Here is a 15,661-nt window from a genome sequence, read left to right as displayed (position 1 = left end):
CACGTCTGTGGAACATTTTCTTGATTACTAATTTATGTAGCAGGGCCAAGTCCACTGTGGATAATCCATCCCTAGGAAGGTTGTATAAGAAAGGTAGCTGAGCAGGCCAGAGAGAGTGAGGCAGTAAGCAGGGCTCCACCGTGTGTCTGCTTCAGTTCCTGCCTCGGCTTCCCTTGATGATGGACTGTAACCTGTAAGCCAAATAATTCCTTTCTTCCAAAAGTAGTCAGTGTTCTATCACAGCAACAGAAACAAACTAGAATTTGATACTTATATTTTAATGGAGTAAAATGAGAAGTTAGGTCAATCCTATTGATCTGATCTAAATAATTTGTCATTGCTTTCCAAATTTCAAAACATACTTTTCTAACAGATATGACAAAACTACTGATACAGTCATAGCATGTAAATACTTCTTTAAACATTAATAAATTGAAGTTCACTTAAATTAATTTTAAAGGTAGTTAAGTATGAAGAGAAGTGTTTTCTAATTTTTAATAGCAAATTCACTTTTACAGTACAAATATTAATGTTGTGTTTTTGTATTTCATTTACATACAAATATAATATATTATAAAATATTTTTTCTAAAAGTGTTTGAAATCTTTCCTCTGACAGTTTAAAAATAGGGCTTAACACAAACGACAGAATACATAATGCACAATAACAATTACATATAAACCTGAAAAACAAGTAACTAATTCATTTTACTAATGGATTTTAACCCCCCCAAGACAGTTTGCTTTTAAACGTGTATTAAATTCATCTAGAATTAGTTGTGATTACCTTCTGCTTGTTGAATGGGATCTTGCATAATCTTTTGGTAGCATTCATATTGAGCAGTCATGATCTTATTTCTAGTAACTCCCAACTCTGTTTGGTCATAGGCTTCTGCTGATTCTGCTATGACAAAACACTAAGGGAGTAAGAAAACAATGGCATCAGAATGGTGGAAATGTCTGTCTAAAGTTGCCTGTCCTGAGGGACTGCTGAATGCTGAAGGATACTCCTGAGGAAAAATCCCCGAGGTGTAATGATGTGTAATCCTTGCCAGTTTCCATAGTTTAAACTTTGGTACCTCAGATTTCAAAAAGCCTTCAAGGTGCCACCAATGGCAGTGGTGGGAAGCACCACTGACTCAGAATCCCGTGGTAGTGAGTGACTACAGCACTGTCTAAACAAGTACTCTGAAGTGTGTCTACTTGTTCTTCGAGTGTAGATAAGATAGCTACTCATCCTTCTAAATTGGATTACTTAGTATTTCTACTAATTATAAAGCAGTATAAAATAACATCCAAGATTAGAGAGTTGATGCACTGGTTAAGAGCAATGGCTGTTCTTGCAGAGGACCTAAGTTCAGTATCCAGCACCCACATGGCAGCTAACCATCCATAACTGCAGTTCCAGGGGATCTGACACCCACTTCTGACCTCCACGGACGTTGTGTACATGTCCTTACATACACTTACATACATGCAAGCTAAACAATCATACGCATAAAATGTAAGTAAGTAAATAAATAAATAATAAAAGCCAGTTAGGAGAGTGGTGTACCTAACACATGGAAAATGCTCAAAATTGGTCAGTTAACCTCATTATTTTGATAGTAAAATAATGGAAAGTTCATTTATAGCAGAGATTTTATTGAATATACATTGAAAAAGGGTTTGAGCAAATTACAAATATGCATGGTTTTCTAACCTAGTAACACTTGTTAGGTTTTACTGCTTTCCATATTATGTAACACTTTCTCTGATTTCTAATACACAGCTTAGATAATAATCTTTCAACCTATTTCTCAAATTATTTCTGTGAACTCTCTTCCAGAAGCAGTGTACTTTCCACTCTTGTTCTCCATGATCTTCTGCTTTCTAACAGAACACCAAACTTATAAAGTCAAAATAAGAATATCCTCACTGGTTGTTGTCATGTCACCTGATGGGCATTGAGACTATTTGTGTCATTCTTTGATCAATTTAAATTTTCTAGTTAGTGTTTATATAGCGGTTGCATTGTGCAGGTAATCAATGGAGATTTAGAACATCAAGATGATATCTATAAGATTTGCTCATTTTATTGTTGGCAATGCTTGGGATGAACTTAGTGTCTCATACAAGTTAGGTAAGCACTCTACATCTCCCCAAGACAATAGCAAAAACACTTAAAATTATTCTCAAAAGTTTATATAAATTATGTCAATATTAATTTTATTACATTTTCAAATAAAGATTCATATTTATACAATGTCCATGAATGAATTCAAAGGAAAGGGTCACAGTTCCTTAAATTACACTAATCAGATTGGTAATTGTTTCAGCATTGGCTGCAGGGAGCTGATGTTGGCCCATGTAGCTCCCTGGCATGGTTGATGGAGGGTGTGAGCTGAGCAAACAGGAGTTCTGTCTCTTAAAGTCTAGTCAGTTTACCAAGATAATATCTAAGAAGTACAGAAATTGGATTGCCCTAGACTTGAGAATGTTTGCAGATGCAAATGCTTACAGAAATATAATCTTGCTTATTTTTTTCCCCCTCATTCACGTTTTCAGTACTTTTTCTGGGCTCCTTTGTTTGAGTATTTTTGGGGGGTTTGCTTGGAAGCACCATAGGAAAATTCTTTGCTGGCACAGAATTAAATGAGATTTTTATCTCTGGGTTCTTCATAAATATAATGAGAGAGCAAAGTTTAAGGCTTTAATCTGATAAAGAGAAAACCATGAAGAGAAACATTCTACGGTTAATGCATGGAATTGTGAGGAATGCAGCTCCTGTAGAACTGGGTTTTGGCAATCTTTATTCTCTTCCTCTGCCTTCATATCTCAAACACATGTACATGGAGGTGGACATGAATATGTACATGTATATGGACACATCCACTTGCCATATTTAGCGTCAAGATCTGTTAATGTGAATGAAGGAAGGAACGAATGAATGAGTAAATTAATGCAAAGCACAGTACATGCTTCTGAACTGTCTTTCAATCAATCTATGTCACTCAGTTGCTGCGGGTGAAAGAAAAGAGTTACTGGACTAGTGCATGACTGTTAAAGATGTAATTCTAAATCCACAAGTGTTTTAAAACATTTTTATGTACCAAGTATAACTATACTACTACGGATAATCACCCCAAGTTTTTTTCAAACTTTACAACTTTCTCTAGAGTATTGTATAGCTATATCCATGGACACTCCAAACTCCTTTCCAGACCCCAACAATCTACATTAGTTATAAAATTCTAAGCACATACCAAAAGGAAGAGGATTATTTCTGCATTGATTGGATGTAAAAATGAAGCAAACTCATGCATCCAATAAGGGCTTTAATTTTATGGCTATTTATTTTCTCAGTTAGAGATATATTGTAAGTGAAGCACAAATAATCATAGACAGGGAGATAAAGCTGCAGAATTTATGCTTACCATATAAAAAGGCAAGAGGAACAAAAAATACATTGTATATTTTTTCTTCATTGTTAGATCCCAAATGAGATATGCTGTATATTCACACCTTAATAGAAAAAGAACGATATAGAATTCAACATTCATGAAATAAATATACTTTTCAAGACAAAAACACATTTTAAAATTATACAATAAATAAAATAATTTGAATAATAATCATATGTAATGCAAACTTCTAAGAACATTATGGTTTAAAGATAAAAGTTAAGCTAAATACAGTCTAGTTTGATTATACTTAAAAAATAAGAAAACAGGATAGATATTTATTTTTGATTAATTAGAAAACATTGCTTTCTATGCATTTACCGATGTACCTGAACATCTTTTCCACAATATATGTTATTATATATTAGATCTGTCTTTGTTTCCTATAATTTATAATTTGCAGTTCCTCAACTATAAATTTAAGGAAGTAAACTGTTCTTAGGCCCATTTTTGGGAATTAATATTCATACAACATAAAAATGTCTTCTTAATTTTTATTCATCACTGTATGTATGAAATTGTGTTGGTTGATATTATCAATTGACAGAATATAGGTTCTTTTATTTTATTTTAATTTTTCCAGTTAATTATCTATTTAATAATCACATACTTAGAAGAAGCATTTCATAAAACAGCATTGACATATTCAATAACAATTTTCTGAGCTACGATTCATCTTTTTCAAAATTGACTGTAAATATTTAGGATTACAGTTGAATTGTTACAGTTATACAATATTGTACTCATTGTAAACCCTATAATACATAAAATTAAATGAGGTTTTAACCTTTAAAAAAGATCTCCACTTCATTATTAAAATACACAGTTTCATACAGAAAAATTCATTTTTAATGCAATTGACATTAAGATGTTTGCACATGCGTTTCTAATCTCTCTATATAAAGGGTCAATATAATTTCTTGAGTCCATATGTATAGCTAAAGGCTACATAGCAATATAGATTCTTTTAGGAGACTAGGCTCTGTACACACCTGTGAGGAATTATCTGTAGTTAAGTTAGCCTCTGGGCCTGCATATGCGGCATTAACTAGATTAGGTTGAGTTGGGAAGACTTTCTTCAGCTGTGGGCAGCACCTTTCTATGGTGTGGGGTCCTGAACTAAATCAAAGGGACAGAGCAAACTGTGTGTTAGCACCCATTACTTTCTGACTATAGACACAATGAGACCAGGTGCGTCAAGCTCCTGCTGTCATTATTCTTTGTCATGATGGACTAGACCCTCACCCTCAAACTGAGCCAAAGTAACCTCTCTCTTAAGTTTGCTTCTTGACAGCATTTTGTCACAGCAATGAGAGAAGTAACTAATACAGAAATTAATTCTTTTAAATCATCAACTAAAAGCATCTCTAAGTTATCTACATTATTGAAATAAGTTTCTGAAAATCAACAATATCAAGTAACATATTTCTAATGTTACAGTTCTAAGCCAGTGAAAAATGGCCTTTCAAACATCATAAACCAGCTAAATACTAAGAGACAGACATTGCTGGAGTGAAGTTCTTAAGGCTTCATCCTAAACAGCAGGAGTAATATAGTCTGGCATATTAGTTTTATAGAAATGACTTATGGTGTAGCCATTGAATATAATACACATTTAACTAACTGAGGAACAATGATTTTTCAAAGGTGACAAAAAGTCTTCAGGAGACATTTATCATTGAAAAGCAAGCTTAGATTGACTTCTATTGGGGAAATAAGCCATAATTTTTATAATGTAACTATTTTCAGAGTAAAATGTGTAAGCCTGTTTCCCCATGGCCCCATGTTTTGTGTTGTTTTTCTGACCTGCCTGCACAGCAACACATTTAGTGTTAGATGGAATCCATGCCACCTCTGTCCCTTCACCAAGACTCACCTAGCTATGGCTGTTCTTGTTAATCATGAGCAATCTTCTGAACACTGTTTTCTCTTCTATTAGCTATTCCGGACTGTTTTTTCTTTTCTTTTCTTTTTTTTCTTTTACTAGATGATGTTAGGGAAAATATGCCTAAAAATCAGGAAGATGTAAATCAATCTCACGTTTTAAAAATGGTGTAATAGATAAAAAACTATAAATCAAAGTTTCTATAATTCAGTAATGAGTTGATATCTTAGTTTTTAATTACATTTCACCCTGAGAAAATCTAATTCCCAAATACATACATGCATAATTGTCTCCAGAATCAAATCACATTTTCTCCTGAATCATATTCGACAGTCTTCAAGAATTTCTTAATTCCAAGGGTCATGACCTAAAATATTGATCGATTTAAAATAATTTAATATTATGTGAATGAGCCATAGATATTTCCATTATAAACTGAAAAACCTCTAAGTAAATACCACCATTAAAATTGTATATTCTTAAATTATTCAAATTTTTAAAATCGTTTTTACAATATACTTGACTTATAAAACTGTAAGCTCATTTCATGTAATTTTTCAGTATGAATTATAGATTATATAACGAGAACACATTTGACATAGAAATGCATATATTTTCTTTTAGTGAATGGCTTTTAAAGAATCGTTATATTTTCTTTTTTTAAAACTTAAAAAAAACATTTTTTTATAATTTTTATTTTATGTGTATGCATGTATTGCCTGCATGTAGGTAGGTAAGTGCACCCATGTCGTGCAATGCCCGCAGAGGTCGGAAGAGGCTGTCGGATCCCCCGGGACTGGAATTGCAGACAGTTGTCAGCTGCCATGTGGGTGCTGGGACTCAAACCCAGGTCTTCTGTAAGAGCAACCAGTGTTCTTAACCGCTGAGCCATCTCTCCAGCCCCAAGAATCGCTATATGTTCAAGCAAAAACTTATTGATCATTGCACTTACATATATTTTGTTTTTGTAAAATTTTTAGAATTTTTTCCTTAGGTATTTATAACAAGTATATTTTTCTATATTTATTTACATCTCTACGAAATTCTATAAGCACCTTACATCCTGCTGCCTTTAAATATTAATGTAGTTTTCTAATCTTCTCAGTGAAACTTCACTTTTCATCCAGAGTTAATAGAAAAGTAGAACAAAGGCGCTTTCTGGAGGAGAAAGGGTTGCAGTGCATTTTTATCAAATAGAGATGAAATTAGTTATAGATTATAATGTTACTTGTAAAATTCTCTTTATTATATTAATGATAACTTATTCAGATTTTTGGATAGTGAATGTAAAATTATAGCAATTTAAAATTTGTCACTGAGGTCCACACGATTTCACCTGGAGCAGGGACCGTTAGAGAGCTCTCCAGATTTGGCAGCACTTGTTAAGTGATGTTGAAGTGTCATGAGCCCTGGAAATTCTGATAAAGTTGCTTTCAAACAAGTTTTGGTTCTCATGCTGTGTATACTGATGAAAAGCAAATTTGTACAACTGTAGTTGTGAGTTTAACATGAAAATCTACTTACAGATTCTGTACATAAAATCACTTATATCTCTAAATGTTTTATTTTAACCTGATTATTCTAATTAATATGGTTTTTACAATGATTAATTTGCCTCATTGTATCATTTAAACCATTGAAAGGTAATTTTTGTTTTCAATATCTTCAATAGTAAAAATGACTTTCACAGATCCAGATTATAATTAATAAAATATGTGAAATAAAGTAAGTGTTCAAAAATTTTAGCTAAAAATATAAAAGAGGGACAGTGAGATGGCTCAGCATTTAAAGTGCTTGCCACCAAGCTTGTTGACCTCAGTTCAGTCACAAGAATCAAATGGTAGAAATTGAGAATGAACGCCCATGAGTTTTCTACTGACCCCCAAACATAAGCTGTGGCAAATGCCACTCACACACATACACAGATAAATAAAAAAATGCAGAAATTTATAAAAATAAAAGAATACAGTACCAAATACATGGTTAACAGACTGATGGTTTGGTTTCAAATAAGCAAATTTCTTTCTGATTGGTAACTTTTTATAGTCATATTTGCTCATTTTTTTCTATTAATTCTATAGTAATCTCTAGTTGTTATTTAAATTTAATATAGAGTTAAATATTAACTAATTAATTTGGAAGACTTGCCTATATTATCCTTAATTGTACACACACACACACACACACACACACACACACACAGAGTTACACATACACACATATAACTACTATACACACACCAATACATATGTCAATGTAGAAGGCCTCACACTTCTACAGTTATCAATTATTTACTATGAATTCTAATTATCTGAAATATCAGAAAACTGCAAAACATTCTATTTATGTATGTCAACACTTTTGTTCTAGATGCATTTGTTTTACATTTATTTATAATTTTGTTTCAAACATTAGATTAATTTTATTTATCTTGGTTAGCTGAGATATTAAATAATCTAACTAAATCATTTACTTATGTAAATTGAAAACAAAGCTAGACAATGAAAACAATCTTTTGAGTAACAGTTTGATCTTCCTTTGAATAATATCTCATTGGAATGTATTATTACTGTAAGTTTTCCATTTTTGTTTCTTTGCTGATAGCATTTTTTCAAAGCCAGAAGCCCCATCAGTTTTACTAGTTCCCTTTCCTGACAGGAAGTTAGTAACCATTTCTGTGTGCATGTAAAAATTGATGAATGAATGGGCCAATAAATATTTCAGGACACTAAAGTCACAATCAAGAGCTCTTGTCAAAAATAGTAATTGTTAGTTCTTATTTAATAAGGTTTTCCACTGTGAATCTGTGTTGACATTCTTTTGAGATAAAATCACTTTCTGAGCATTTCTACTCTCATAAAATAAGATCTTGGGAGGTATTTAATTTTCAAGACTGCAGGTATTTGGATGTCCCAAAAGCAGTAGTCTACTGAGTTTGGAATGCATCAAGATTAAGCAAAATTTCAAACATGGATAGCTCATATTTAATAATTACCAATTCAAGTTCTGTGTATATATACATACAGGCAAATAAGAATGTAAATAATGTTTCATTTGGAAGCCAGATACATGTTACAAAACACTTGGATGATTTATGCACAAATCAGGATTAAATTACCTTTAATATGTTCAGGAGCTAAAGATTTGGAGGAAAAAGTGCTACACAGTCATGTTTGGAGTTTTCCCAAACACAACACGTTGAGAAATATTTCACCCACACTGCTCTTATTTTTGTTGGTTATCTATTAGATTTCAAAATCAAAGTTCCAAAAAGCTGTCTTAGTGAAATTTATCTTAGTAGTCACCAAGCCATCTTGGCACAGATAATTGAAGAGATATTCTCAGTGCAAACAGTCCATTTTATAGCTTTCTATCATCATTCCATTCCATAGTGATCTGGAAAAAGGTCTGCTAGGAATACAGTTGTATTTTGTACCGGATACTGCATTCCTAATCAATGAGGCAGGGCTATGGCCTTTGGGTTTGTTAAGGATACAGCAGCTAGTATGTATGATAATCATCAGTCCATAGTAGACACTTGTACTCTCCTTGAGACTCCATGATGTCAAATTTATTGGGTAATCTAATTAACTCATGTCATCTGCTCAGGAAAGAACCTATCTAAGTTTCCCTACCAGCAGACATATGTAATGATTGTCAGTAATGAAGATATCATTCCTTTCACTAAGAGCTGTATTAGTCATGGATAGATCATGTCCGGGCAAAAAGATAACAGAATTACAAATGCAACTGAAAATCAACTTAACTTGGATCTCATATTATTAGATAAAATGTGGAAATACATTTACTTATGTTCCTTATTTAAATACATTGGTTCTTTGCACACTTCCTCTGACTGGTTCACTGTGGAAGTGTTTCTTATACATTCACCTTATTTTGAATTCATCTTTACTAAAATGCATTTGATATTAACTGACACCCTTAAGCAAAGGCTTTTCAACATCTTTCAGAACTTAAATTTTTTATGATAATTGCATGTTACCCTGTAGAACATAGCAAGTTAATTCAGATTTGCGGAGCGAGCAAATACATAATGAAAAGAGGTCAAGATAAGCAGTGAAGTTTGCAAGAAGAATTTTCCAAGTGTGCTATAATTAATTTGAAAAAGACTTCCTCAGAGTTGAGAAAGCTCCAATTCATTTGCTTAATTGAATTTGTAATCACAATAGTACAGGTAGCACTCAATAACACCTTACATTTATTTTCTGTTATTTCTTAATTTTCAGTTCAGTTTCATAAGCCCAATATTGAAAGTATATGTTCACTACAAGATTAAGGAAAAAGATCTTCGATGTTCTACTCCATTCCTGAAATACACTGAGTTGTTTTAGGCCCAAAGCCAAAGCCATATTCTGCAAAAGTACTTCATTTCCACACATATGTATATGCTCTAAGTATCATGAACCTCTGTTTGAGAAAAGATCAGTTGTGTCCTACCTAGCACACAGATTCCCTTTATTGTGACATATCAGACAATCTATCCCTCCTGAAACCAAAGGATAAGCTCTTGTCTCCAACCCCAGTATTTAACACATAATGCCAACTGAAAACTTTCTTGCATTCTACATGAAAACAATTTAAACTATCATCGTCCAAAAGCCTGGTTATTTTTATTCTCTATTTCTTATTTTTGACAAAACAATTATTTGCACTAGAATTATTATTGCAAATTACCAACTGGCTTTACACCCAATAGACTCACTGAGAGAGAATTGACATTTTAAGGTTTTAATGTCCCAGCCAAACCTGGCCTGCAATGACCTACACAGTTTTAAAATAATCAAACATAGTCAGTGGAATCTCATAGATACTTCCATCCAGAATTAGAGGCTACTTATTGCCAATGCTCTTGGTTATCCTCCAGAACGTGATGGTAAGACTCTATTGCTGAAGACACTGCATACTTGAATCACAGGATATGGAAAAATAAAGTCGTTACTGACCTGGAAGCTCATCCATACTTTCTAGTTTTTCTTTGTGCTATTTATACTACCAGAAGAGAAAAGTAATCATTAGTCTTATCCAACTGTGAACACTGTGATCTACAATGACAGTTTAACTGACAAGATATGCCTACTTGTAATAGTGGCACAGATGTTATGGAAGTAACCAATCACTTTCTGATTGGGTTTCAAGCCTGCTTCACAGAATGGAACTCATGCCTGATATCTTCAATTGAGCCCAAAACCCATAGGTGGCCAGGTCATAGGCAGTAGGGAGAACCTAGTACTATTATTCTGCTATGGATATAGTATAAACTGCCCCCTAAGTTCTTATCTTTATACCCATAGATTAGTACATCTCAACCCTCATCAGAGATGATTCTTTTTGAAGTAGTGATTAACATAGAAACTCCCAATTGGTCAAAATGCAAAGAATGAGATATTATGGAGTGCTCAGCTCTGAATGGGCCATCTATATCTACCCCCTACCTCCATAACTCAAGAATCATCTTGGAAGAGAATACTGACAGACTGCAAGAGCCACAGAGATAGACATCTGCTGGGAAATAATATTTGGAAGACTTGAGAATATTATTGCACACATGAGTTCATAATAGCTATGACTGCATGGAGAAGATCTGTACAAAGTCACTTTCTTAGTTTTGGATACCTTGGGTTTCTAACATCTTTTTACTTAACAGGAAACAATTTGCTAAAATTTTTTTAAAGTACAGATTTTGTTTAAGAAATTATTGCTATAGAAATTACTCAGCAAATAAGCTCAACACAGTATTCAGTGAAATCATAAGAAAAAAATTACATCTAATTCTTCAAAATCTTATAGGATGATTTTTGTATAAAAGCACAGCTAAAAGCCAATTTAACAAAGTTAAAAAGGAACTCTCACAGTGAACTGGGAGTGGTGATATATTCTTTTATCCCCAACAGTAGGGAGGCAGAGGCAGGTGGGTCCCTGCAATTTCAAGGGAAGCCTGATCTACACAGCCAGTTCCAGGCTAGGCAGGGCTACATAATGAGACTCTGTTTCAACGGAAAAAATTAAAATAAAAAAGCAACTCTCAGCCAGGTATGGTGAAGCATGCCTTTAATCCCAGCACTTGGGAGGCAGAAGCCCGTGATCTTTGTGAGTTCGAGGCCAGCCTGGTCTACATAGTGAGTTCCAGGACAGCTGGGGCTACAAGGAGACCCTGTCTCAAAACAAACAAACAAACAAACAAACAAAAAACAAATAAACAAAAAAGAAACTCTCACAGTTCTCCCAGATTATTCTATCATTGAAGAGACCTTGGATTTAACTTTTAAGCCCACATGCGTGTAAATTTTATAACTAATTAATTATTATAACTAATTATCTTTCCAGAAAAAATACTGAAATTAACATTAAAGAGGGTTGATGTACAATGTCACAAGCAGAGGCAAAGTTGTATTGATTACTCACAGTATTGTGCTCCCTCTTTTAAAATCCAACTCAGACACATATTTAGACAAATTCTGTAAGAAGCTTCCCTATCTGCCATAAAGTTTCTAAACCCAAAAGTTATAATGAAAAGAAAATGAAATAATACTGTATCCCAGAAATCACTCATTCCTCTGAAAAGCTCACCCTGGGAAGAAGTGAGCCTAGCCGCAGGTAGAGCAAGTGGGATGAGATTGGAAGGAGTGAGCCAAGGGTGCCCTGGTCTGGAGCAGGGACCAAGAAGTGTGTGTCCACCCTGGCTGACTGCAGAGGCATCCAGCTGGGTATTCAGACCATGGGGTGAAATTGCCTGCCCACAGGGCATGGGTGAAAGCTAACAGAGACTGTGGGCGGAGTTGAATGACCTGAGAGTTATGAAAAGCTGCCTTTTTGTAAGTCTCACCCTCCCTGTCATATTAACCACGAGAAACCCAAGATAAAAGGTGTTATGTCCGTTTGTCGACCAGCATCAGGAACACAAGACCCTAAGAGAGAAGGGTTCAAACAGAAAGTGGGAAGGGGAAAATTTAGTGCAACAAATACACATAAACTTTTTAGAATTCAGTAAATCTTTGCTATTGCTATAGTAAATTATATTTGAAGAATTATCAGTAAACTTGTACAAGTTTTGATTTATTTATCACAGCTGCAGTAACATTATAGGGAGAAAACAGTATTTCAAAGCAGCCTGTTTATCTTGAGACAGTTATCAATGGCAGACACAATACAGCTGTTTTTAGTCTGTCATTTAATTAGATAGGAAAGTGTCAAAAAATAGATATTAAGTATAGACCTACATATGTCAGTCTAATTTATTAGACTCCACATTTCATGTTACTGAACATGTATTAAGTTCTAGTTATCTTTATATGCACAGTGCATTCAAGTAGTAACATCTTAAAGAATAATGTTAACATGCTAATCTTATTAAAAACAAATATGAAGCCTCCAAATTTGATTTTCAAATGAGCTTTAACAGCCTAGCATTATGCTGGAACACAAACCAAAGAACCTCATTGACTCTGTGCTGACTTCTTATCTAATGAACATTCCAGGTTGGATAGTTGAGTAACTATTAAAGAGAGATGATTTTGTGATTGGGTTTGGGATTTTGTTTTACAATCTGGAGTATTTACTCATGGGAGTAATTTTCCTATTGTGATCATAATTAGCCATTTTCCGGTGATTTTGGTCTCTCTTTTTATTTGAAAAAGGCAAGTGGCCAAATATGAACGCAATTAGTACAAGGTGGGAGGGTACCTGAGATAAAGCTTTGTACTTGATGAACACACTTCAGATCTAATATGGAAAAAAATAACTTCTAAAAAGCCACAGAAACCATATATATCCTTCAAACTCATTGGGCTAAGGCCTTTACACACACTTCTCCTTATAATCAGAAGTGAAATTCTAAAAAAAAACCATATATTCTTTCACCAAAAATAAAATTGAAATTTTAATTTTTGACTTTTAAAACATACATAAAAAATTGTACATATTTATTTGGTACTAGGTGACAGTCTCAAAGACTTTTTATTTTATTTTAAATTGTGTGTGTGTGTGTGTGTGTGTGTGTGTGTGTGTGTGTGTGTACATGAGTGCAGGTGCCCACAGTGGTGCCCCAGAACTAGAGTTACAGACTGGTTGTGAGCTCAGAAGTGGGTACTGGGAACTGAACTTCAGTTCTCTGTAAGAGCAGCATGTACTCTTAACTGCTGAGCCATCTTTCCCATCCTCATGTGATACTTTTATACACATAAATACTGTTAAATGTTTAAATCAGGATAAAACATATTTATCTCCATAATTATTCATTTCATTATGTTAAGGGCATGTAAAACTCTTCCTTGTAGCTTTAAAGAATCATCTATCTACAGTGTACCTTCCTATTTTCTGTTGTCACCCTGCTGTCTGATTGAACTTGAGAACTTTTGCTAGTATCTAACTAAAACTTAGAGACCATTAGTCGACCTTGACCCTCCCAGCCTCTGACTCTCCAATTTCCATGACAAAAGTGTTTTGATTTTCACATATAGAGAAGTCATGTAGTATTCTTCTGTCTGGTTTACTTCACTTAGCATATGACTTTTATAAGAAACACAATTTTGCTGGAGTTTTAAGTTTGGAATTTCATGTTTTACAGTAGTCATGAACACATGGAACTTGTCATGTGGAGCTTTCAAAATCTCCTCATTATAATATTTATGCATCCCCTGCTAGCAGTTCTCATCATTAGGAAGAACGGAAATCTGTTGATACTGCCTTTGCATCACTCCATTTTCCCTAGTGGTAAAAGAACTACATTCTGTCAAAACTTATAGTATTTCTGCTTGAGATGATATCATGCCCCTTTGTCACTAAGGTAAGGTAGAACTAAAATCCTCCTGGGCTAGCAAAACCCCTGAATTAGGTTAGCTGAGCCATCCACACGAGTGCAAGCTAGTGCAAGCTATACCGGGTTCATGGACCAGTGTTTCTTTCTGCTGGGGTTCTAAAGCAGGCAAGGCATAATTATCAGGCTACTCTCTTACATCCTTCTTACCACATGGCTAAAAGCTCTTGAAAATGGAGCCAAGAAGAGACAATCGACTGTATCTTGTACTCAGTAGAGAAGTAGTGATGTTGCTAAAACCCTCGAATCTGGCCGTATTTGAAGTCAGCTACAATTCTAAAATTCTTTTTTTGTTATTGTTTTTGGTCTTGTTGAGACAGGGTCTCCCTGTAGCCCCAGCTGACCTGGACCTCACTGTGTAGACCAGACTGGCCTCGAACTCAAGAGAGATCCACTTGCTTCTGACTTCCAATTGCTGTGATTAAAGTTGTGTGCCACCATGCCCGGATAATTATGAAATTCCTCATCAATGTGAATATTAAGTTGAAATATATGCCTAATCTGCTTGGTTTAAAGTTTTGCTTTTCCTTTGTAAAAATTTTTAGAAAAGCTTTTGTAGTGGAAATTCAGTAAGTGTGGCGTAAAAAGCTTCATTTTTCACTCCATAACTGGCTTTTCCTACACATGACATGACCAATTTTTTTCCGTTACATTATCTATGTATCTATGGATCAATTTTTTCACCAAAGTAAATAAAAAGCATCATTTATTGCTAAAGCATATTGGACACCTTACTAATATTCAGAGCTAGCCTTATAACATCCACACACCTATGAAGTGATTCTTAAGCAGTAGAGTAGCTCACAGGTGATAGATAAAGTGTACCTATGGAAAATGTGTATTTCCAGATCAAAAAGGAAAGCCAAATCTTAACAAAAGCATATGAGCACATTTTTGTCATCTGTTTTAGACAACATTTGTACTAGCATGACACCAAAACACAAGTCACAACAACAAAACTAAGTTGTATTGGATTTAAAGTATAAACACTGTATACAAATGATGTCATCAATGAGGAGGTGGCTGGTATAAGTTCAGTGATAGCACACTGGCCAGCATGAACAAGTCCCTGGGTTCAAATCCCAGCAATATGGCATGCATGCAAGCACACGGACATGGACACACACACACACACACACACACACACACACATACACACACACAAAGGAACAGGAAAGAAAAATGGAAAAGTGTCCACATAATGGCATAATGGGAGGAAATATTTGTAAAACACTTTTTTCTGTATTTTTAATACAAAAGAACTTTTACTACTCAATAACAAAAGGATAAACAGCTCAATCAAAAAATGGGTAAGAATCTGACAAATGGTAAGCACCTGAAAAAATACTCAATGTTACTAGTCATTGGGAAAATGCAATTTGAAAACCACAGTAAGACAGCACTTCCTACCCACTAGGTAGCTATAATTATAGTTTTAAAAGAGCACACAATATTAAGTATAGGAGATGTGAAAAAATTTAACCTCCATACATTGCTGGTG

General features: G+C 34.3%; 1 protein-coding gene across 1 annotated transcript in view; it reads right to left on the bottom strand.

The window, feature by feature from the left end:
- The window catches only part of Calcrl (calcitonin receptor like receptor), a 99,286-nt gene that overhangs the window by 41,752 nt on the left and 41,873 nt on the right, over positions 1 to 15,661 (bottom strand). The window contains exons 3-6 of the mRNA XM_008826749.3: positions 5,606 to 5,694; positions 5,319 to 5,450; positions 3,416 to 3,503; positions 787 to 916 (exon numbers count right to left, since the gene is read on the bottom strand). Coding sequence (XP_008824971.1) covers positions 787 to 916; positions 3,416 to 3,466 — 181 coding nt within the window. The 5' untranslated portion in view covers positions 3,467 to 3,503; positions 5,319 to 5,450; positions 5,606 to 5,694. The remainder of the gene's footprint in view (positions 1 to 786; positions 917 to 3,415; positions 3,504 to 5,318; positions 5,451 to 5,605; positions 5,695 to 15,661) is intronic.

This window comes from Nannospalax galili, unplaced genomic scaffold, assembly GCF_000622305.1.
Source record: "Nannospalax galili isolate Female #2095 unplaced genomic scaffold, S.galili_v1.0 scaffold790, whole genome shotgun sequence".
Taxonomy (NCBI): domain Eukaryota; kingdom Metazoa; phylum Chordata; class Mammalia; order Rodentia; family Spalacidae; genus Nannospalax; species Nannospalax galili.
Note: the sequence above shows the minus strand (reverse complement) of the source record. Positions and strands in the feature narration are given on the sequence as shown.